General features: G+C 38.6%; 1 protein-coding gene across 1 annotated transcript in view; it reads right to left on the bottom strand.

Annotated features, from left to right (window-relative positions):
- Window positions 1–22,862, bottom strand: part of LOC122732476 — a 141,304-nt gene that overhangs the window by 44,080 nt on the left and 74,362 nt on the right. The window contains exon 14 of the mRNA XM_043972645.1: window positions 1,827–1,866. Coding sequence (XP_043828580.1) covers window positions 1,827–1,866 — 40 coding nt within the window. The remainder of the gene's footprint in view (window positions 1–1,826; window positions 1,867–22,862) is intronic.

Raw genomic sequence — 22,862 nt, 5'->3', positions numbered from 1 at the left:
AGATACAGACAGATATTCTAGATTAGCTGGTGGGATGGCATGCACATAGGGCAGAAGATTTAGAGGATGTAGTTGGGGGGATATTGGGAGCTTTTACTCATCTCTTTTAATGGAGAAATTCTAAACATCTTTTGTGTTTTCTGTTGCTAAATAGACACTAGAAGTTTAAATGTCAGTAAAATCTAATAATTTGTTTCTAGTAACATTAAATTATATTTAGTTTACTCAGAATCAGGGGCCAAAGAGGTTTTTTGAATTAACATAAATCATAGAAGCCATAAATCATTGAGAACCAGCATAGAGTTGAGAGGAATGCTTGTATATTATACAGAGAACCTGCCTTAAAACCAGGAAGATCTAGGTTTAAGTCTAACATGTGACCCATACTGCTTGTGTGATCATGAGCAAGTTACCTTCCTTCTAAGTGTTCTAGGTAATTTTCTAAGGCTATAAATTGCAGAGAAGGCGCTAACCTACATTGGCAGAGTTTTCTCATCAGAGAGTTCCCTGTATCAATCAAGTCACAGGTCCAGTATCTATCCCATTAACCTCATTCATTCTCTAAGTTTCCTTTGACCCATTTGCTCTATTATTTGAGTTCTTAAGTGAAAACTTATAGTTTATTCTATGTAGGATTTTTCTTTCTTTCTTTCCTTCTTTCTTTCTTTCTTTCTTTCTTTCTTTCTTTCTTTCTTTCTTTCTTTCTTTCTTTCTTTCTTTCTTTCAGTGAGGCAATTGGGGTTAAGTGACTTGCCCAGAGTCACACAGCTAATAAGTGTCACATGTCTGAGGCTGCTTTTGAACTCAGGTCCTCCTGATTCCAGGGCCGGTGCTCTATCCACTGTGCCACCTAGCTACCCCATATGGAGGATTTTTCATGAGAGAATCCTTTGCTCTAAAAAACAACTGCTATCTTAAAATGATATACAAGTCTGTAGATATCGGACCATGTGTTTATCAACAAGGTTCCATTCACTTTTGTCTAGGTTTTCTACAGAGAACATTTTCTTTGGCTTCCCCATTTCAAAGTCTGAACTTTTGGGACAAAAATACTATATATCAAGCCCAAACAAGAAAGGTAGAGACTAGTGGGCATGAGAGAGAAATCCTTGGGGTTAGTGGAGGATGCTGAGAGAGGGGACCAAGGTTTCATCAAATAGATCACATAGCTAGTAATTTGGGGGGCTCATTCTCACCCAGGTTCTGACGTGCTCTTTCCCCCAGACTCTGTTACTTCTCAAGATGAGGGGGTTGAACTAGATCATCCCAAAGGGATCCTCTAGTTCTAACATCCTATGATCCTGTTTCAGCTTCTTTCCACAACCAGAAAGAACTAAAGAGATTCTGACTACAATAGGGAGCCAGGCCAAGTGGAACACCCCTCTAGGAGTAAAGTACTAATTTAGATGAAGAGATTAACTTTCTGTATTTCTGTCATGTGACCCTCTACGGCAGCCATTTAATTTTCAAGTAAATCACCTGTCCTGGGGTAAAGTCTCATAGAAGAGAGTAAAATACCTCTGAACCTTATCATGCTCTTTCCTAGAAGCCATTGCCTTATGCAGAAAAGGACTTTATACCTTAGAGAAGATTTATCCAATTACAGTCACTCCTAAGAGCATATTCCCTAGATAAGAGAAGCTTATGGTGTGTGAGTCAAAGCAAAGCTCCCAGATGAAGTTGGGGACAGGAATGTACAGAATGTGACCTTGGTAACTCTGTTCCCTCCGTTCTTCTTTTATCCTTAGCCACCAAACAATGTCACAATGAACCTTTCTTTTTTTAAAGTATAATTTAATTGATCAATTAATCACCAATAAACTTACACTTTTGGATGACCTCCAACAACTCCAGTCAGGCCAGGTGCTAAGAAAACAAAGAAAGAAAGAAAAGAATATGAATTCTAAGTAGTTTCTCCTTCACAAAGCTACTTCGAAATTGTTTTATAAATCATTCTAACCTCAACACTTCTTGTAGTAATGATGTCTTCCTGGTCTTCTAACTAACTAGGGAATCATAGCAATTAGTCAAGTTTCTAACATAGGATATAACAGCACCTCAGAAAATATTCAAATATTTCCATGGGTTTGTGATCTTGTTAATGGGGAAGTTCTTTCCAGTGACCCAGGTGACAAGCCTTTGATAGCTGTCTATCCTGTGCAACCCTCGTCAATACCATCCAATAAGTTTTCCACAGAGTGTCCACCTGGTGTGCTGGGAGTCCTCCTTTCTCTTTATATCTCAAGGACTTTAGCAGTACACAGGATGTTCTCCCATCCATTGTCCCTGGCTCTTGTCATCTGACTTGCTTATTTTATATTTCAATCGTACAATTCCTTCATGGAATCTTCTACTCTGGTTATTCTTCAAAGTTCCTTATTTGATATGTATTGTAGCCTATAGAACACCCACCATATGCTTCTTTGTTGTCCTCTGTAAAATATTAATTCTTAATTCTTCAGAGACCATAGTATCCCTTGACTTGCAGTCATACAGCAGTATCCGTTAAATCCCTCCCAGATATTCATTCCACCATCATTTACGAATGAGAATCCATAAAAAGAGAAATTATTTGAAGCAATGTAGCATGGTCAGACTATAAAAACTAAGGATACTGAAGAAGGCAGGATGGCTAACAATTTTCATCCCATTTTGGGGGGGGTGGTAAGGCAATTGGGGTTAAGTGACTTGCCCAAGGTCACACAGCTAGTTAAGTGTCAAATATCTGAGGCCGGATTTGAACTCAGGTCCTCCTGAATCCAGGGCCAGTGCTCTATCCACTGAGCCACCTAGCTGCCTCATTTCATCACATTTCTTGAGTTGACTATAAATAATTACTTTATCTGAAATAGCAATGTTTCCTTGCTTCTCACTAATTCAATGATTTCATTGGTATCCATGCATCCATAGATACAGGATCCCTATAGGATCTCACTAATGTGGCTACTCCAAACAATGGTGCAGATTGCAACACATACAGGCCTTCTTCTGTGATTCTTATGCAAATCTTCCCAGAAATTCTTCATCAAATATGTGCGCTGGAGACCTTCTTGTAGGACTTTTAACAAATGAGTTAGGGCCAGTACTAAGAAGGAGGAAGACAGAAGGCTGAACTGTGGATACTGTGAGATAGTTTCAGTAATCCTTACACCTCCCCAAACAGAGGAAGACAGAAGGCTGAACTGTGGATACTGTGAGATAGTTTCAGTAATCCTTACACCTCCCCAAACAGAAGCAGCATCTTTTTCACACCATTTGTATCTTAGAGATACTGTATAATTATAAATGATGGAGTTCCAAGCAAAATTGTTAGTGACTGAACTAAAAGAACAACTATAAATAGTCCACAGCATATTACTAATAACTTGAAAGCAAACTGTCATAAGAGATACTGGGTAGGAAATGTATGATTGGAAAAGTGATATTATTGCTAGGCCTATACCCAAAAGAGATAAATGAAATAGCAAAATGTCCTTTATGTACAAAAATATTTATAGCAGCTCTGTTGGTAGCAAAATACTGAAAACTAAGGAGATGTTCTATCAATTGAAGAAAAGCCGAATGAAGTATGGTATATGAATGTAATGGAGTATCATTGTGTTGTAATAAATGAGAAAATAGATCATTTCAAAAAGACATGCAAAGACTTCTATGAAGTGATACAGAGAACCAGAACAGTTTTATATTATAAAAATGAACAATTTTTGAAGTTGATGAACTAGGAGAACAATTTACATAATAGCAATACTGTAAAAATAACTTTGAAAACTGTAAGAACTATGATCAATACAATGACCAATTATAATTCCAGAGGACTGAGGATGAAACATATTATCCATGACAGAGAGGTGATGGATGCTGGGTGCAGAAAGGATATGTGTGTGTGTGTGTGTGTGTGTGTGTGTGTGTGTGTGTGTATAGTGCCATTGGGGGAATTCATTTTACTTGATTATGCATCCTTGTTACAAAATATTTTTTTCTTCCCAGTGGAATGGGTGATAGGAGAGAAAATAGATTTGTTATTTTTTAATAGAAAGATTGGGGTAGATGCTTCAATGTAAGTATCTACTGAGCTAGCAGAATAAAGACCTTTTTGCTTTATCTCTGTACTCTTGCTTACTTACTGACCCTGTCCTCATGAATCTACTAAGATTATAGTATACCCCTTTCTCTAATGGACTTCAAGGAATCCCAGCCATTGATACTTTTCTAGCACCCTGGAGACTTTCCCAATAATCACCAAGGTGGGGAGAAAAACAACTTCTTCACCACTTGGAGGTAAGAAGGGAAGAGAGGTTTCTTTTTCCCCCTCTCCCATAGCCATGGTTTCCGCATCTCACCCCCAGAGTCCTTCCACAGACAGAATCTGTATGACTGCCAGGATTATGGAGTTGCAAGTCACCTCCTAACCCCAGAGGGAAACTGTGCTCTCTCCTGGAAGAGGAAGACAAGGAGCTGGAGGACAGTCTTCTTGTGCCTGATGTGATGAGGGCCTGAGAGGCTTCTGAATGATTCCCAATCTGTCTGCTATCTCTTTTAGGAGCCATGACCTTCCAATAACCAAGGTAACTCCAGAATAAAGTCCTAGGTGCCCTTATTTTGGGGGGCTCTTTTCTTTCTTTGATGAAGCCTTCTTGGAAAACTGGAAACTCCTTGGTTTGCCAGGGCCTTCCTTCCCCCTTCTCCCATTTCCCTTTGAAGGTGAAGTTTCCGGATCTTCATGATGGAGTTTATCACCTAGGGAGATTTGCAGATCCCCAGGGCTTCTAAGATCTGGGAGATGAGGGAGCTACTTTTCTATCCAGCCATTCCAAAAATAGTTTAAGTATAAAGGGACCTTGCAAAATAACCTGTAACACTTATCTAAAACCAAAAGCAGGCATCATTTGCAAGGGGGATATAGTAGAAAGTTTCTCAATAGATAAAAGAATAAAGCAAGGTAGCTCATTCTGTGCTCTATTATTTTATATTGATCTAGTAATATTAGCAATAGCAATAAGGCAAGAGAAAAATCAAAATTATAAAAACATGCAAAGGGGAGATAAGAGCACTATTTGCTAATGAAATGGTAGTTTACTTAGAAAATCCTAGGAGTTCCGCAATGATAGTCATTGAGACAATCAGTAGTTTTAGACATCAAAGAAAGAGGAAAAATAAGAACCCATGGGCATAAAAATACATATGGCATCTTTTTTTCATAGTATCCCCAAACTGGAGAGTACTTGAGTATCCCTCTCTTGGGGAACGGTTAAACCAATAATGGCCTATGAATTAATAGAATAATATTATGTTATAAGAAATAATAAAGTGAACAGTCTCAGAACAAATTGAGAAAATATCTGTGATCTGATGCAGAATGAGATGAGCAGAACTAGGTGAATAATTTACAAAAGGACAACAGCATTACAGGGGAAAAAATAGCTTTAAAAAACTTTAGAACTCTGCTTAATATAATCATAAACAGTGACTCCAGAGGGCTGAAAGTGAATCACACCACCCACATCCTGCCAGGGAAGTGATGGACTTAAAATCCAGAATGAGGCATGTATTTTTGGAAAAGCCAATGTTGGAAATATGTTTTGTAGGGTCATGCCATTGTTGTTCTGAGGGATTTGTTTTCTTTTGTGGGTTTTAAATTTTTTACTTCAGGGGAAATGAGAGGGATAAAAATAAAGCCACAGGCTATGAAATGAACCCTTCCAAAATCAGCAGGATTTTTGGGTAAAAATAACAAAACCCAAGAAGAAAAAATAAAAAGACAAATTCCATTCCAAATAATTACAAGGTGCATAAAGTATTTGAGAGTCAATCTACTAAAGCACACTCAACACTTGTATAGACTCCATTACTAAGTGTTCTTAGAAGAAATAAAGAACAAATAGTTGGAGGGATATTCAGGGTCATGACTGGGCCATGTCTACATAATAAAAATGATATTACCAAAATTAATTCATAATTTTAGTTCTGTATTAATCAAAGTATCCAAAGAGATGCCTTACAGAACTCAAAATAATAATAGTAAAATTCATTGGAGGAACAAAAGATCTAGAATAATAGACATAGGAGTGAAGGAGGAATAGCACTTCCAAACTTCAGTCAATATTATATTACAGCTGTGTTCAAAACCATTTAGTATTGATTAAAAAATGATGAAGCATATCAGTGAAATATATTAGGCAAATGAGAATTAGCATAATGGAACTCAATAATCCAATTATCTAGATAAACCTGAAAACACCAGTTTCTTAGGAAAGAAGTCTCTATTTGATAACTTCTGGGGAAAATGGAAGACATTCTGGCAGAAATTAGGCTTATACTAACATTTTACATCATATTCCATAAAAAATTAAAAATGGACAAAACCCCTGGATATTAAAGATCATACCATATTAGAAGAGAAACATATAATTCCTTTCATGCCTGTGGTAAATAAGTGGGTTTTTTTAGTTAAATTTTATTTCTTTTCCTAACAAAGATCTACCTTCTCTTTCACATAATTCCCTCCCTCCCCAATTGAGAAAGCAAGAAAAACAAAGGATGAAGTGTATTCTTAGGGAAGCAAGGTATAGGGGGTAATTACAAAAGATAAAAGAGGTAATTTTGCTTATATGAAATGGAAAAGGTTGTGCAGAAGCAAAATTAACGAATTTAGAATAAGAAGAGGAGGAGTTGAATGACTAAACATTCCTTTGTCATCAAAAAAATCTTTGTGTTAAATTTCTCAGAGTTTGGTATCAAGTATATATAGAAACCTAACAGAAATATATCGGACCAAAAGTCATTCCCCAAAAGATAATTTGTCAAAGGATATGAACAAACACTTCTCACAAGGTGAATGATAAAACACGAACAAAACCCCCCCAAAAAAACCAAAAACATGAACAACCATATGAGAGAATGCCCCAAATCACTAATAATAAGAGAAACGCAAATCAAAACAACCCTGAAGCTTCACCTCATACCCAGCAAATTATGAAGATGATGAGAGCTGAGGATAGTAAATATTAAAAGATTTGTACAAAGACAAGCACACCAAAATGAGTCATAACAATGGTTGGTAGAGCTGTGAATTCATACTGTCATTTTGGAAAGCAGTTTGGAATTGTGAAAATAAAGTGATTAAAATGTCCATACTCTTTGACCCAGAGATTTCACTGGGCACACGTCCCATATGCCATTGATAAGAAGAAAGTCCCAATAGATAACAAAATATTTATAGAAGCAAAGAACTGGACAGAAAGTATTTGCCCATAATTTGGGGATTAGCAAAACAAATTTTGATACATTAATGTAATGGAATATTACTGTGCTGTAAGAAGAGAAATGTAGGATGGATATAGAGAAGCATGGAAAGACCTATTTGGACTGATGAGACATGAAGTAAGTAAGCCTTTCTTTCTTGTTCTTTCTTTCACTCTCCCAAGAGAATGATATACACAATGAACACAACAATGTAAATGGAAGAACAACCCCATGAAAAATCAAACGTGAATGTCACAAAATTACAGGTAATAAGCATATCCCCAAAGAGGAAATATAAGAGGATACCTCCCCTTTACCCCCCCTTCCTCCCCCCACCCCGGCAGAGGTGAGAGTTCTGCAGGTTGGAAAATACATTGCATGTATTTTCTTATTGCACTTATGTTGACTTGTTTTGTTTCATTAACCATTTTTCCTCTTTTCTTTTAGAAATATTCTTTTTTTTTTTAATGGGAAAGCTTCCTGGGAGAAGAGAGAAATTTAGGCAATGTAAAATCAAAAGTTATCAATGTAGTCTGTTTTTTAAAAAACAGAAAGGTGGAGGTGCCAAAGATGTGGCTATCTGGACACACATTCAGTCAGTCAAAAACCATTTATGGGGGCAGCTAGGTGGCGCAGTGTGATAGAGCGCTGGCCCTGGAGTCAGGAGGACCTGAGTTCAAATCTGCTTCAGACACTTAACACTTACTGGCTGTGTGACCCTGGGCAAGTCACTTAACCCCCAATTGCCTCACCAAAAAACCAAACAAACAAAAAAACCCCCATTTATGAAGTTCTTATTATGTGACCCGCACTGAGCTAAGCAACGGGAATATGAAGAAAGGTATAGTCTCTGTACCCTATGGAGTAGACATTCTAATGGGTGTCTTCCTTGTAGACTAAATATATGAAGGCCAGGGCTAGGGAACTCTTGTGTCACTGCTCTTCAAAGCCATACCTAGGGAAGCACGACCAGGGCTTTGCCCTGCATGTATACTCCCTCAATTTCTCCTCTCCTGGCAATCCTCTGACCCATACCTGAAGCACATCTGTCCCCACTCTCTCATCAGGGCCCCTTACCACCACTGTCACACCCCTTCCCTGGATCTGGTGGCCTTATTCTCACAGTGTCCCAGAGTTGTTCGAGATAACCGTCACACCCTTTGCCTGCTTCCTGCTTCCTTCCTCCTATGTCACACCTTCTCCAAGGGGCTGGGAGCAGATGGCTACATTTGGGGGGCACAGCCTGGGGGGTGTGGAAGGCAGGCCATCCTCTTCCTGGTATTACTGCAACCTATTAGTGTTTTACATAAAACACACACACTCACACACACACACACACACACACACACACGCACGCATAATAACAAAATGGAAGACTGAGAACTTCCTTAGTCCCTGTGAGCTCCCTGGCTGATCCCATCTTGCTTTTTTCTCTGGTGGTAGCCTCTCTCAGAGGTCTCTGCTCCTTCCCCCTACACTTACCCCAGGTACCAGAATTCCTAGTTATGACTCTGGTCCCAATGGCTAGCACAGTTATTCTGAATGTAATAGATACTTTATTAAATTGAATATTGTTACGTCCGTGGTGGGCAGGTAGGTGGCAACATAGTGCATAGAGTGACAGCTCTAGAGTAAGGAAGGCTCATCTTCCTGAGTTCAAATTTGGGCTCTGATACTTACTAGCTATGTGACCCTGGGCAAGTCACTTGACCCTGTTTGCCTCAGTTTCCTCATCTGTAAAATGAGCTGGAGAAGGAAATAGCAAAAAAAACTCTAGTATCTGTGCCAAGAAAACCCCAAATGGTGTCATGAAGAGCCAGACATGACTGAAACAACTAAACCACCACCACCACCATATTTCTAGTGGCTTGTTTTTAGTTAATAGCATTTTTTCTCCCCTCTTTTCCCTCATCAACTTTGTTCTTTGAGTACATTGTTTATCATGCCATCTTATTCCATCTGTTTACTCCTTGACGTGGTTGTCTACTTAGCCTTGAGAGGGACATAGGGATATGACCCTCCAATGAGATGGAAAGTGCCCCCCCTTCGGCCTAGTGATCTGATCTCAAGGTCTTAAAGCCCCTTAGAGCCCCCTATTTCTCTCTCTCTTTTTTCTCTAGAGAGAGGCAATAACGGGAAGCTACTATCCCCCTTTCTAAATATAGGCATATCAACTTAAAAATTGCTTCATAGGGTCTGCACTGAGATATTATGTAGAGATGATAAATTATTGCTGAAACGGGAAATTTTGCAAAATAACCTACGGCTGAACCCCTGAGGTTGGGGCACTCTGACCCAGGAGAGAGACTTATCACTGAACAACTCAGGAGAGAGACTTATCACTGAACATCCCAGGAGAAAGATTTATTGCTGAACATATAGTATTAATCCAATTACCGCATTTTGCTCAAATTAGATGTCTGTAAAGAGTATAAAAAACTGCTTGGTTTCCTAATCGCGATGGTGTCACATCTCCTGGTTATCCCAGTGAGTGTGGTACACCTTTATTTCGAAAAAAATAAAATCAGTGCTTTGGCCTCCTTTCTCCTTGAGTCTCTATTACAGGGGTCAGTGGGTGTACTTCCCATCCCACTCAGCCTGAACACAAAATTTGTGATATGATTAAACTCTTTTAGATGTGGATTTTTCTTCAAATGAATAAAATTATCAAAACCTCCAAATACAATAGAGATATGAAATTTTATATCATGGGGGAAAAAACAGGAGTCATAGAAAACTTAATTTACATCCTAAAGGCATTGGTTTAAAGGCTGGCTCTGCTAATTACTGCCCAGGTAATCTTGGGCAAATCATTTAACCTCATTGGGCCTTGGTTTCCTCTTTTATAAAAGGAGGGCTTGGGTTAGATTATCTCTGAGATCATTTCTAGGTCCAGATTCTGTGATCCATTTGACTAAATTACCTTTTAGATGTCTTATCAACATCCTCCCCTCCACCCCCAAATATTATAACCTCTCTGTCTCATTATAAATTACTAACTTTCTCTCCATCTATATTACCGTACCTCTATCACTGTTCTCTCCATCCCCTTCCTAATTAAAATTCTAGGTTTTTGTCTACATGTTAAATATGTAAACATGAATAATCCTATCACACCCTAGTTCAATATCCACTCTGACTCTCTGTCCTCTGCCTACTTTTCAAACTTATAAAACCTCTGATATTTATTCTGTGCTACTGTACCACACACTCTGATTAAATGGCCCTTATCAACTTTCACTTTAATATTTAATTCTTTACTAATTGACATTGGTGCCTTTAAGAAACATTGCCTCCTGCCCCATGGGAAAGCATCTGCCTGAACTCTGCCTCACTGATAATCTTAATCTATGAAGGCTAATAACAAACCTTGTCTCTTGGGCTTTTGTTTATTACTCTTGCTTCCTATTCCTTCTAATCGACTCTGTCGTCCAAAATTTGCTTTGACCACAGAAGACTACAGAGACGGTTTCCCACTGGCCTTCATTATGTTACATAGTGCTTGACAATAAATATCAACTAAAAATTAGATTTTAAAATAAAGTTGGCTTCGGAGTGGGCATTGCACTTTGGAGCAATTAAAAGATCAGAGTGCAGGGATGATTTCTGTCCTGACTCACCTTTGATCTCTAACATTGCCCCTCCTCTGGAACTGCAATGTGAAACTGAGGGGTCAAAACATATTTTATCAGAGCATTTTCAACATACTTTCACTGCTGATGTTCTCTTACCAAAAACGTTTTGGGAGCTTTATCTATCCATGCTATTAGAAGACGGGTATCTGAACTCCAGGGTGCTGTATAAGGAAGTCATTTTACCAGGACTCTGAGCCTATATGGAGGACACTTACAGTCATTGTTCTGTTGAGTTCAATTACACTTTTAATTATTCCATCCATTTCCTCTAAATTCAGAAGATAAAACATTTGTTGTGATATTGTTGTTTCAAACTAAAAGAGAAGCTTGCAGTAAACTGTTAAACCAAGGACCTTTTTGGAAAGGGTCTTCCAACACACTTAAGAGATCAGTCATAATATTTATATACACTCAAGCACTTTAACCTTTCAAGCTGTGTTAACCAGCTGTCTCTTTGGTGTCAAACTCCGGTCATTTTAATGTGAAATCAGGGTCACTGCATTTTTTTTTTTAATCTTTATTTATTTATTTTGCTATTAGTGAAGTCCTTGATAGCTACTGTAACTCTAACCAGAATGAAAAAAAAAAAAGGGAAACATACCTTTTGGGGCACTCCTTTGACCTGAATCAGATGGGGATTTAAGATGGTTCACAGGGGAATATGAAAGGTTAATTACAGAAGACAAAACTTTAAAAGGAATATTATAAGCTATCATCAGCCACATTTCAAATCATAATAATGTAATGAAAGTTTAGGGATTGCTTTTTTCCTAAGAAAAATTTACATCTTAGATCAAAATCCAGTACCGACATCATGTGAAACCAGATCATTTCTCTGTATCTCTAAATAAGATCAGATGTCCCAAAGCATTAGTGCATCTATATAACTTTCTTATGCACTTATTTATATTGTATCTTTTACATTTGACTCTAAAGACCAGTTTAAATTTGGAGCAATTTTAAATTACTAAAAGTTACATATTTTAGATAATAATCTTATAAAACTAGTGCTATATATTAAAAAAATACATAGTTTGGCCAATGTGTTTTGCTTGATTAGCAGTTCAAATTGTTTTTATCTCACATTAAAGAACCTTGCTGAGATGAATAATAACATGGCTTCTAGAACTTTCACTTTAAGGATCAAAAATGCAGGTCAAGATTTATGAAGTACAAATAATACCAAAGTATCCTAAGGTGCCCACTGGCTTTGTTTAACACCACTTTTTGGCTTTCCAAACATTCAACAAACATTTCTTAAGCACCTACTATGTGTATGGTATATATGCTAGGTACTGGAAATAGACTAAAATAAATCACACTCTTCCCTCAAGGAGCATACATTCTCATGTGGGGGAGGTGTCACTTACCAGTCTGTATTCTGACTTCTATGATTATGAGATAATATTTGTATGTCAATCATTTTCATTTGTAGTCAATATAAAACAGCATGATTCTTTTTTAAAAAATAGCCTTAATAACGAACAATTCATATACTCAGAAGCCATACAGTTTAGAAACCATAGAAGGGTCTGGTTGGAGCTCTCTTCCTCAACTCCCAGTAACCCATGGGAATAATTAAACAGGCATATATAATGCAGAACCCTGATAAGATAATCTCTTCCATATAGCAGGTATACAATGATTACTTTTGATGAATCAAATCTATCAGTTCACATTTATATACCTATTGCTGGTATTTTATGTCCTTGACCCTGGACCAATTCTTTTTTTTTTTTTGGTATGACAATTGGGGTTAAGTGACTTGCTGTGGGTCACACAGCTAGTAAGTGTCATGTGTCTTAGGCCAGGTTTGAACTCAGGGTCTTCCTGACTCTAGGGCCGGTGCTCTATCCACTGTACCACCTAGCTGCCCGATCCTGGACCACTTCTGATTACAAATGAAGCTTGTTTATACATAGACTTCATGTCCATGTACTGTATTGTACATTTGAGTCCTTGATGAGGTTCAATTTAGAACTTTACTATATATTGTATTCTTTTATTCTCTGGATATTTCATGCATCTTAAGTTTTATCCCCTCAATTAAATTCATTTAAAAATAGCATTTAGTACCTAACTATATGCTAGGTCCCAGAGACACAATGGATAAAGACAAAAACAAAATGGTCCATGACCCAACATTTTAAGGGGGATAAAAGAGTCCGTAAAATGTGTACTTGGAAAAGTAATGTTACAAGAAAGACTGAGGAGGAAGAAAAAACTAAAAACACAGGAGTATGAGACAAGGCTTCTTTTAAAGAGAGGGCATCTGAGCTAAACCTTGTGGGAAAACAGATTCTGAGAAGTGTCATGTATTGTGTGATGGCAGAAGATAAGAGGGTCACGTTCAAGGAAGAGCTAGTAGGCCAATTTGGCTAGAGTGGAGAGAATCTGAAGAGGAACATTATGGAATCTGGCCGGAAAGGTAGCTGCAAGCCAGATTGTGGAGTGCTTTGAATGCCAGGCAAAGAATGTATATTTATCCTAAAAGCAATGGGAAGCCACTGAAGATTTTTTTTTTAACAGAAGACTACCATGGTCAGAGCTTTGCATTGGCAATATTATTTTGACAGCTTGGGTAGGGACTGGAGAAGAGCCAGAGTGAAAGAAGGGAGACCAGTCAGAAAGGCTAGTGCAGCAATATGGGCTTTAGATGATGAAGACTGAACGGGGAGTGGGGGCCATGCGATTGAGGGAAGCAGATGGATGTTTTGGAGGTAGAATCAATCAAACACAGTATGTGGATTATATGGGGGGTGGGGAGGGAGTGGCCAGGTTGACTCTGATATTATGAACCTGATCTGCTATGAGGATTGTAGTGCCTTCAACAGAAATAGGGAAGTCCGGAGGCACAGCAGTCTAGGGGGAAAAGATAAATTCCTTGATGGCAGGGACCACTCCTTATACCATATTATTCTTTTTAAACCTCAAATAAGCAAGGGTAGCAGTGCTGTGGGTTGTGAGCGGGAATGTTCAAGACACTTGTATTTAGCCTTCCCTCACATTACTTCTCACTCACTGACTACATGGGTTTTTCCTTCTTTGCTCTGGGAATCTGTATCAAAAGATCCATATTCTCTACCCTTTTTTATTTCTTTTTTTATTTTTCAAAGACAGTGCTTCTGTCAAAACACCTTAGCCTTAAATCTCTCTTCGATGGGGATGTTTCCCTCTCAACAGCCTCTTCCCAGCTTCATTTCCCAGAAGTCTGCCCAAGACTGGCAAAAGATGGCTAATGTTGTTTCTAAAGACAAATAAACCATTATAAAGCAAAAAAAAAAAAAGACAAAAGGACTTTTCCTGTGCCCAGAGGGAATAGCTTCAGGCTCCCAAAGAGGAATGCACAGAGTTCTCAAAGAGGACCATCAAATCATGGTGATGTCATGATTGCACTGAATTAGATTTAAGTGAGGGAGGGCTGTGCCAGGTCACCAACCTAACTCTCTCCTCCAGAACCATCTGGGTCCTAGTGGCAAGATACATATCAAGACTACTGGTGATGGCCCCAGATATTTAGGGAATTGGGGTTAACTGACTTGCCCAGGGTCACACAGCTAGTAAGTGTCTGAGGTGAGATTTGAACTCAGGTCCTCCCAACTTCAGGGCCAGTGCTCTATTCACTGTGCCACCTAGCTGCCCTTAACCACAGAGAAATAGAATTATGCTTTGGAGTCAGCAGTAGGGAGGGGGGTGGCATGTGTGCAGACATAAACTGTTGTCTTATCACCCAAAAATCCTTGCTCCAGGATACTTGACCCCAGCTCTCATTCTTGTCTACCTCAGCCAAAACTTCTGTTCTCCCATCTCTGGAGATTTTTCTCTTGGCCTCCCTTCTGCTAGTCCCATACACCTAAGTGCTCTTCTTAGGAGGCAGGGATCCTTCTGAGTCTGGCTACTGAATGGACTGACTTCAAAGGTCACCCAGGATCATGGCCTATCATTGTTGATCCGATTGAGCTTTTTCTTTTTAAATTCACTCAAAAAATCTGATCCCATTTCATAAAGGCATTAACCTGGGTAGTTACAGCTTAATAATTTGTTATCAACATTTTTTTTCTTGATATTAGGTCTCAAATTTTCAAGGACCAACTCCTTTACACACAAGTATTAACTGAGGTCCTATAATGTGCAAGGTGATAATGTTCATAGTAGGTCCTCAATAAATACTTATTGTATTGAATTAGAAACTTCTAACAATCTAAGACTTTTTGATTTTTTTTTTTTGATGCATTTCCTTTCCAAAGACTTGGCTCATTTATTTTATTTGTTTTTTTTTTTTTTTTGTGGGGCAATTGGGGTTAAGTGACTTGCCCGGGGTCACGCAGCTAGTGTCAAGTGTCTGAGGCCAGATTTGAACTCAGGTCCTCCTGAATCCAGGGCCAGTGCTTTATCCATTGTGCCACCTAGCTGCCCCTGGCTCATTTATTTAAATAACTACTTTACAAAGGTTGTTCTTTCAAAGATGAAAATGTAAGTTTATATTTCATGTTATTACATTTCTGTATAGCAATTTCCTAGAAACAAGAAGGAGTCTTTGGTTTCTGAATATTAAGGAGTAATTAATTTTCTGTGAGTTCAAAGTTCAAAACCCTTTGGACACAAGTTAAAACTTGTCATTTGCCATTTCTTTTCCTACACTGGGGGGTGAAGTCCTTTATTTTCTCCAGAGTTATGATCATGATCTACTCCCTTAGGTTTTTTTATCCATCAGCCTGCTGTGTAATGAAGTGAATGGAGTTAAAATGTTGTTGCCCATGGGATCATATTCAGCCTGCTCCTCAAGGCAAGAGTTTGCAGAAGGGCTTTGTGGAGTCATTCTTCCCTTCCATCACAGGCACTTAACCTTTGCTTGTTTGAAATTAAAAGCAACTCCCTTTATTGCCAAGCAATATTAGTGTTTTTTATTTCATAAATATCCATTTCATGTTTTTATTTTATAAATATCCATTTCATCCCAGCTCCACATAACAGGGTCTTTCAAAAAAAAATGTTCCCTAAAGACTAAAAATTTTGCCATTGAATATCTGTCCTTGAACTTTCTTTTACCTGCAACTCTTTCTAATGAAGTCCTAGGGACTAACTCCTGAGGTATCTTATACTCAGAAGAGACCCATGTTCTGAATGTTAAAAAAAAAAAAAATGATAACAGGAGAGATGGGAAGCTTTAAAATGTCAGATGAGATTTGTCCACAAATAGTAAGTACCAATGTAATTAATAGTTCAGACATGCTATTTTCTTGGGTAGTCTGTTTTCTAAAGAAAATGCTGATATTCTGCTGTGTATAATAGAGGCACTTTTTTCTCCAAGGTAGGATGAGGGAAAATCTCTTAAAACAAATGCAGGCACTTTGTAAACCACTTTCCCAGTAATAATAACTAGCTCACCTTGTTGGAGACTTGGGAAGGGCCTTAGATTAAAAAGGTCAAGGTCTTCCATTGCATTCAGGGACATCTCCATCATCCAGATTTATATCTTGCCACTGGACCCAGATGGCTTTGGAGGAGAAAGTGAGGCTGGTGACTTTGCAGAGTCCTGCCTCACTTAACTTTTTGATTATTTTTTAAAGCATGGACCATGGTTTCTATTCTTGTCATTGTCTATGCTATCAGTCTCCTTCCAAAAAAAGATTTTTATAGGATATTGTTCTCCCACCTCCCATAATTGCGCAGTCCTTATGTAGTATTGCCATTTGTCTAAGTATATCCTCTTAGACTATAAATTCCATGAGGGTGGGGACTAATGACTTATTATTCTTTGCATTCTTCCATAGTCCCTTGTAGTACTCTAGCTGCTCAGTAAATCTCTCTTAAATGATTGAATTAAATATCTGCTACATGGGGCAGCTAGGTGGTGCAGTGGATAAAGCACTGGCCCTGGAGTCAGGAGTACCTGAGTTCAAATCTGACCTCAGACACTTAACACTTACTAGCTGTGGTGACCCTGGGCAAGTCACTTAACCCGCATTGCTCCGTAAAAAATCCCCCCAAACCCCCCAAAAAATATCTGCTACAACGCGGGCTTACGCAAGAAAGAAACAGGGAAAATACACAAAGGCTGAATGAAGGGGCCTGCATGATTAAAGCGACCTCATTTCTGGCAATTTCAGCACAGGAAGGTAGCAGAACATACTTACATGGGTGGTGGTGAGCATCTTCTGTACTAGTGAGGGCCTCCTGATACAATTAGAGCTTATTAAGTTACCAAGTTTTAATTGTAATAATTGGTCAAAACAGTCAATCACTTGTTTAGTATTCACACAGACTGAAGGAGTATAATTTAACTGGGTGAATCTCCTCCAGGCCCATGACAAGAGACAATTTTAGACTCAGCAGAAGTTAGAGTAGGGAGGGGAAGAGGGGAGGATAGAGATGGGGGAAGGGAATTCATTTGTCAGCATCCTTAAGTTCTGATGAAAGGCAAATTCATGTTTTCTCAACTCCGCCTTAGAAGATTCAACTTGAACTTTTTAAGGCTGTCATTTCTAATTTAAAATGAATTCAATTTTCAAATGAACCAAATAAACTCACTTAGTAGTTCATGGAGTTTTTTTCAGAACTCCCCAAACAAGAACTTTGTCCACCCTTTCTTTCTTTTTCTTCTTTCTTTCTTTTTTCTCTTTCTTTCTTTCTTTCTTCTTTCTTCTTTCTTTCTTTCTTTCTTTTTTCTTTCCTTCCTTTTCCTTCCTTCCTTCCTTCCTTCCTTCCTTCCTTCCTTCCTTCCTTCCTTCCTTCCTTCCTTCCTTCCTTCCTTCCTTCCTTCCTTCTTTCTTTCCTTCTTTCTTTCTTCTTTCTTTCTTTCTTTCTTTCTTTCTTTCTTTCTTTCTTCTTTCTTTCTTTCTTTCTTCTTTCTTTCTTTCTTTCTTTCTTTCTTTCTTTCTTTCTTTGCAGGGCAATGAGGGTTAAGTGACTAGCCTAGGGTCACACAGCTAGTAAGTGTCAAGGGTCTGAGGCCGAATTTGAACTCAGGTCCTCCTAAATCCAGGGCTGGTGCTTTATCCACTGTGCCACTTAGCTGCCCCCCTTTATTTCTGCAAGCCCACAGATAAATAATTTTATTTTCTAGCTGTCTCACAAATATAAAAATTTTAAATGTGGATATATATTAAATGAAATATTTAGGGAAGTTCGCACTGGAAAATCTTCATATTCACACATATCCTTTAAAAATGTTGACCTAATCATAAAGTTTTCTTTAAAAAATTAAACACACCATAGGCTCCTTTTCCCAAACCAGTAGAATGAGGGCCTTTGTAGGTGAGTTTAATTGTAACATAGGTGGACATTTTTTAAAAGGTGTTTTGTTCAATATTAACTTGGCATTGTTTACATCTTTAGTATTATAATTCACTAGCAACTCCCTGTGGCCTTGTAAAAGAGAAAAAGCCATGAAAGAGCACTGGGTTTGGAGTCAGATCATTGAGGTTCAGTTCCTATGATGGCCTAATAACTGGATAAGTTATTTTTTGCCTCTCGGGGCCTCAGTTTCTTCATCTGTAAAATGAGAGGTTTAAGACTAACTGATCCCAAAGATTTCTTCTAGATTTAAGTCTTATGTTCTAACCCACGTTTTTTTTCATACTTTTTGCTCTGTTAGCTTTCATAAGGTGTTTTTGGTTTTAAATCACATAATTCCTCATCCTAACATAGATAGAATTAACATGGAAAATAGAGAGCTACCTTTGGATAGGGAGCTCACTGTTTCAAGTCCTACCCAACCTGCTGCAGGGGCCTGGATCATGGGTATTTAAACTTTCCATAAAATGTTCAAATACTCAAAGGTGCAAAACTAGGTGGCAGTTTGTATTGGTAGGGTAAGTTTTCCCACTGGCAACTTCCTTTATCAACAAATCACTGATCTGATCTAAATATGTATAATCAGGGTGTGTGTGTGTGTGTGTGTGTGTGTGCACGTGTAGATAGGTATACATAGATAATATACATGTGTTCATACTGTCTCCAGTCCAGATGTATGCATATATTAATATATACACAGATACCTACACCAGCATATAAACATAGATACATACATACACACACATTGAATTAGTGGTCTTCTTTGCTTCTTTGCCACAATATAAGGATCCCAGTAAGGTTGTCTACTTTTCATCCATCGCCCTAGCCATGTGACCAAGCAAGTAAAACAAGTGACAAACATTTATTAAATACCCACCATGAACAGGTACTGTGTTAACATCTAGGGGTGCAAAGAGCAAAACAAAAACAAACAAAACAAACCATCTTTTCCCTAATATTCTAATGAGGCTTGTCATTCTGAAGGGGAGATGTGTCTACTATTTTGTTTTTATAGGTATACAAAACAGAAACCAAACAGATACACAGGAACCTTGCTGGGGAAGCCACTAACAGCTGGGAAAAGGGAGAAAAGGCCTCACATGCAGAATGTGGGCACTCAAGCGATGTCTTGAAGGAAACCAGGGATTCCAAAAGGTCAGAGGTGAGGTAGGAAGCGAATTCCAAGCATGAGGGATGGCCAGTGTAAAGACTTCGGAATCAAAAGATGGAGTGACATGTTCAAGGAACTCAAGGGACAGTATGACGGCCTATAGAACTATGGATGGAAACTGTGTAATAAGGCAGGAAAGATAGCCATAAGGGCAGGTTGTGAGGGGCTTTAAGCCCCAAACAGAAGAGTTTAACATTTGATCCTAGAGGTATACTAGAACCATTGGGAATTTATTTAGTAAAAGGGTGAAAGATTTCGTTTTAGGAAAAATAACTTCTTGTGTGGTTAGTGTGGAGTAGGGGGTGATTTAGGAAGCTATTGCAATAGTCCAAGCAAGGAGTTAATGGTACCTGAATTAGGGTGGTAGCCATGTGAGTAGAGAATAGACATGTCAAGGATATGTATAAATGACAAGGTTTGGTAACTGATTGAATAAAAAAAAGGTGACTAACCAGAGGTCACATCCAAGGTCCTTCTTAGCTAGTCTGTGATCCTATTTTATACTATGATATAACTAATATTATTTTAGCTTATAGAAAAAGTAATCCCAATAACTACATAAAAGTTCCTTCTTTTAAGGACATTATGATGGGTAGCCATTTAATTCCTTAGAGGAAAAACATAATTTAAGCAATAGGCTAAATTGATCTCAACCTTTCCATGCTAACTCCAAAGGTGGGAGTTAATGAAGAGGGCGGTTAACATAGAGTCAAAATATCCGGAAACAATGTTCCCTCAACCTCCTACCCCCAAATCCATAGTGGACACACTATGGATGAGGTGGTGTGGGCCATGTAAGTTGGACAGCCAGAGGAGGCTGAAAAAGCACTTTAGAAAGTTGAAGTCACCATATATAAAAAGATATTATGTCATATTATTCCATAAGTTAATTTACATAGTCCAGCTGAAAATCCAGATAGCTAAACAAAGCTTTGAGACATATAATTACTTTCAAATTAATGTAATAACTCTGAACACAAAGCCTCCTGGGCAACGATATCCCCGAAAACGATTTTTAAAGTATCATGTCAACCAAAATAATGGAAATGGGGGAGGTTGTCACAACTACTTTTCTTTCGTCCAAACTCTTTAAGCAGAAGAAAACTCACAGTACTTTCTCTAGTTTGCATCTTCCTACCAACAGACTTTTCCCAAAATATAAAAAAAAAAATACTTTCTAAATTGCTGCCATCAAACTACAGCAAAGACAATGACAACTCATCCTCTCCCCCGGGAGTTCCTTCTGCCCCCTCCTCCCCATCCCCCTCCTCAGTGTGTTCACTATATCTCTACACCTACTATGGGGGGTCCGCTCACACAGGTTAACGTCTGTGACCCTTTGAAACTCCTAAGTATGGTTCCTTGGGACATCTGACAAGAGGAAGCTGAGAAAAGGTGTTAGAGAAGGGGAAAGAGCAGCCCTTCCATTGCTGCAGTAAAAACACAAATTCTTAGTTATTTAAAAGTTAACAAATGGCCATTTACAGTTATTGCTGCCACATCAAAGGCTCCAATTAGGCCACAGTGTTAGATCTGTCACACCACACACACACACACACACACACACACACACACGAATATGGCAGCACTTTGAAGATAGGGCCAAGTACCAGAAAGGTACAGGTTGGGGGAAAATCAGGAGCTATGTGTTAGACTTGAAATCAGATCCATTTGTGTGAGAACTGAGCTGAGTCAACATTATCCAAGCTACTCAAGCAAAAAGACAGGCGCAAAAATCTGAGATGGTACAAGCAGGGGGGGAAGTCTTTATTGAACTAATATAGTAACAGCTAACATTTATGTGATGCTTTATGGTTTACAAAACACTCTACCTACATTATTTCATTTGATCCTCGTAACAATGCTGTGTAATAAGTGTTACTGTTATCCCCATGTTACAGATGAGAAAACTGAGTCTGAGAGTGGTTAAATGACTTGCCCAGAGGCACAACAGTAAGCATATGAGGCAGGATTTTAACTCAGGTCTTCCGGACTCCTGGGACAGCTAGGTGGTGCAGTGGATAGAGCGCTGGGCCTGGAGTCAAGAAGACTTATATTCCTGAATTCAAATCTGGCTTCATACACTTACTGGCTGTGGGACCATGGGCAAGTTACTTAACCCTGTTTGCCTCAGTTTCTTCATCTGTAAATGAGCTGGAGAAGGAAATGGCAAATGATTCCAGTATCTTTGCCAAGAAAACACCAAACAGGGTCACAAAGAGTCAGACATGAATGAAAAACAACTGAACATTGAACTTTCTGACTCCATAGTCCAGCACTCTATCTGTCCTGTCACCCCAAACCACTGAATATTGACATAAAATAAAGCACATTAAACATCAGGTGTCTTACAATTGTCTACTTATACTTTATGACTATCCATGAATACAATAAGTAAATGATTCTAGTGAGGGTCCCCTTTGCTTGTTCTGTGACTTGCTTTCCTGGGACTCTTAAAGACCTGAGGAGGAGCCTATGGGGAATGTGGATGTGTGATGACCACACCAGACAACCCAGATTGCCACACTTTTGTGACTAGGCAAGTCATGATACCTCTCTGAGCCTTGGGGTTTATAGAGGATAAGGAGGTGTAAAGCAGTAGCTCTTGAAGGCCCCCTTTCAGGCTTGAAATGATAAGTAGTAATCTGAGTTTAAATTAACTGATTATTGTTATACATAATGTTAAAAAAAATCAGGGATAAATATAATAGGGATATTTTGTTCAATAACCCCAACTCATATATCAAGTAGAGGCATAAAAATGGATAAGGTATATTCTTGCCATAGCTGTTTATTCCTAGAGGAATCTAACACAGGTTCAAATGTAAGGGAAATCTAATGTCAATGGGGAAGTCCTACAGACCTGCCTATTGGGCTGATTCCATCAACACCCCAGAACATTGCACAGCTCCATGATGACTCAAAAGTCTGACTTAAGGATTCACAGAAGGAAAAACCAATTAGATAAGGAGCATCTATCTATTGTCCAGTCTGGGATGTGTACTTGGATGGACAACTCATAGAACTGGTCCGTCATGTACATGTATTGTGGGACATACATTGCATGTGGATTAATTGAACTAGGGCAAGAGACAAACAGGAAGAATAGAGTGGGTCTGTATTAATCTCTGGGAAACTGGGGATAGGAGCTTTTAAAGCCTACAGAGCTTCTCCAGGAAACAGAGGGTCAATCTATTTTTCTGTATATGACATTGTATGGCTGTGGGGTCATTGAATATAACAGTCGTGAGAGAATTAAAATTGAGTAGTCACTCAATGGGCAAGGGTGAGGGTCCATCGGGTGGGTGTGAGCAGGCTCCTCAGACATAGCATGAAAGAAGAATTCTACAGACGTTGGCATAAAGAAAAGTCAATTTGAAAAATTCATGAACAAAAAAAAAAGGGGACAGATCTTGGAATGAGAGTGAAATATAATTAAAGGGACATCCAGCATGCTATACACTTCCCACACAATGGCAGGGAAAACTAACAGAAGGCTCCAGGCATGTAGGATAGGT

Source organism: Dromiciops gliroides, chromosome 6 (genome assembly GCF_019393635.1).
Source record: "Dromiciops gliroides isolate mDroGli1 chromosome 6, mDroGli1.pri, whole genome shotgun sequence".
Taxonomy (NCBI): domain Eukaryota; kingdom Metazoa; phylum Chordata; class Mammalia; order Microbiotheria; family Microbiotheriidae; genus Dromiciops; species Dromiciops gliroides.
The sequence above is the reverse complement of the archived record's forward strand: the minus strand, read 5'-3'. Positions and strand labels throughout refer to the sequence as shown.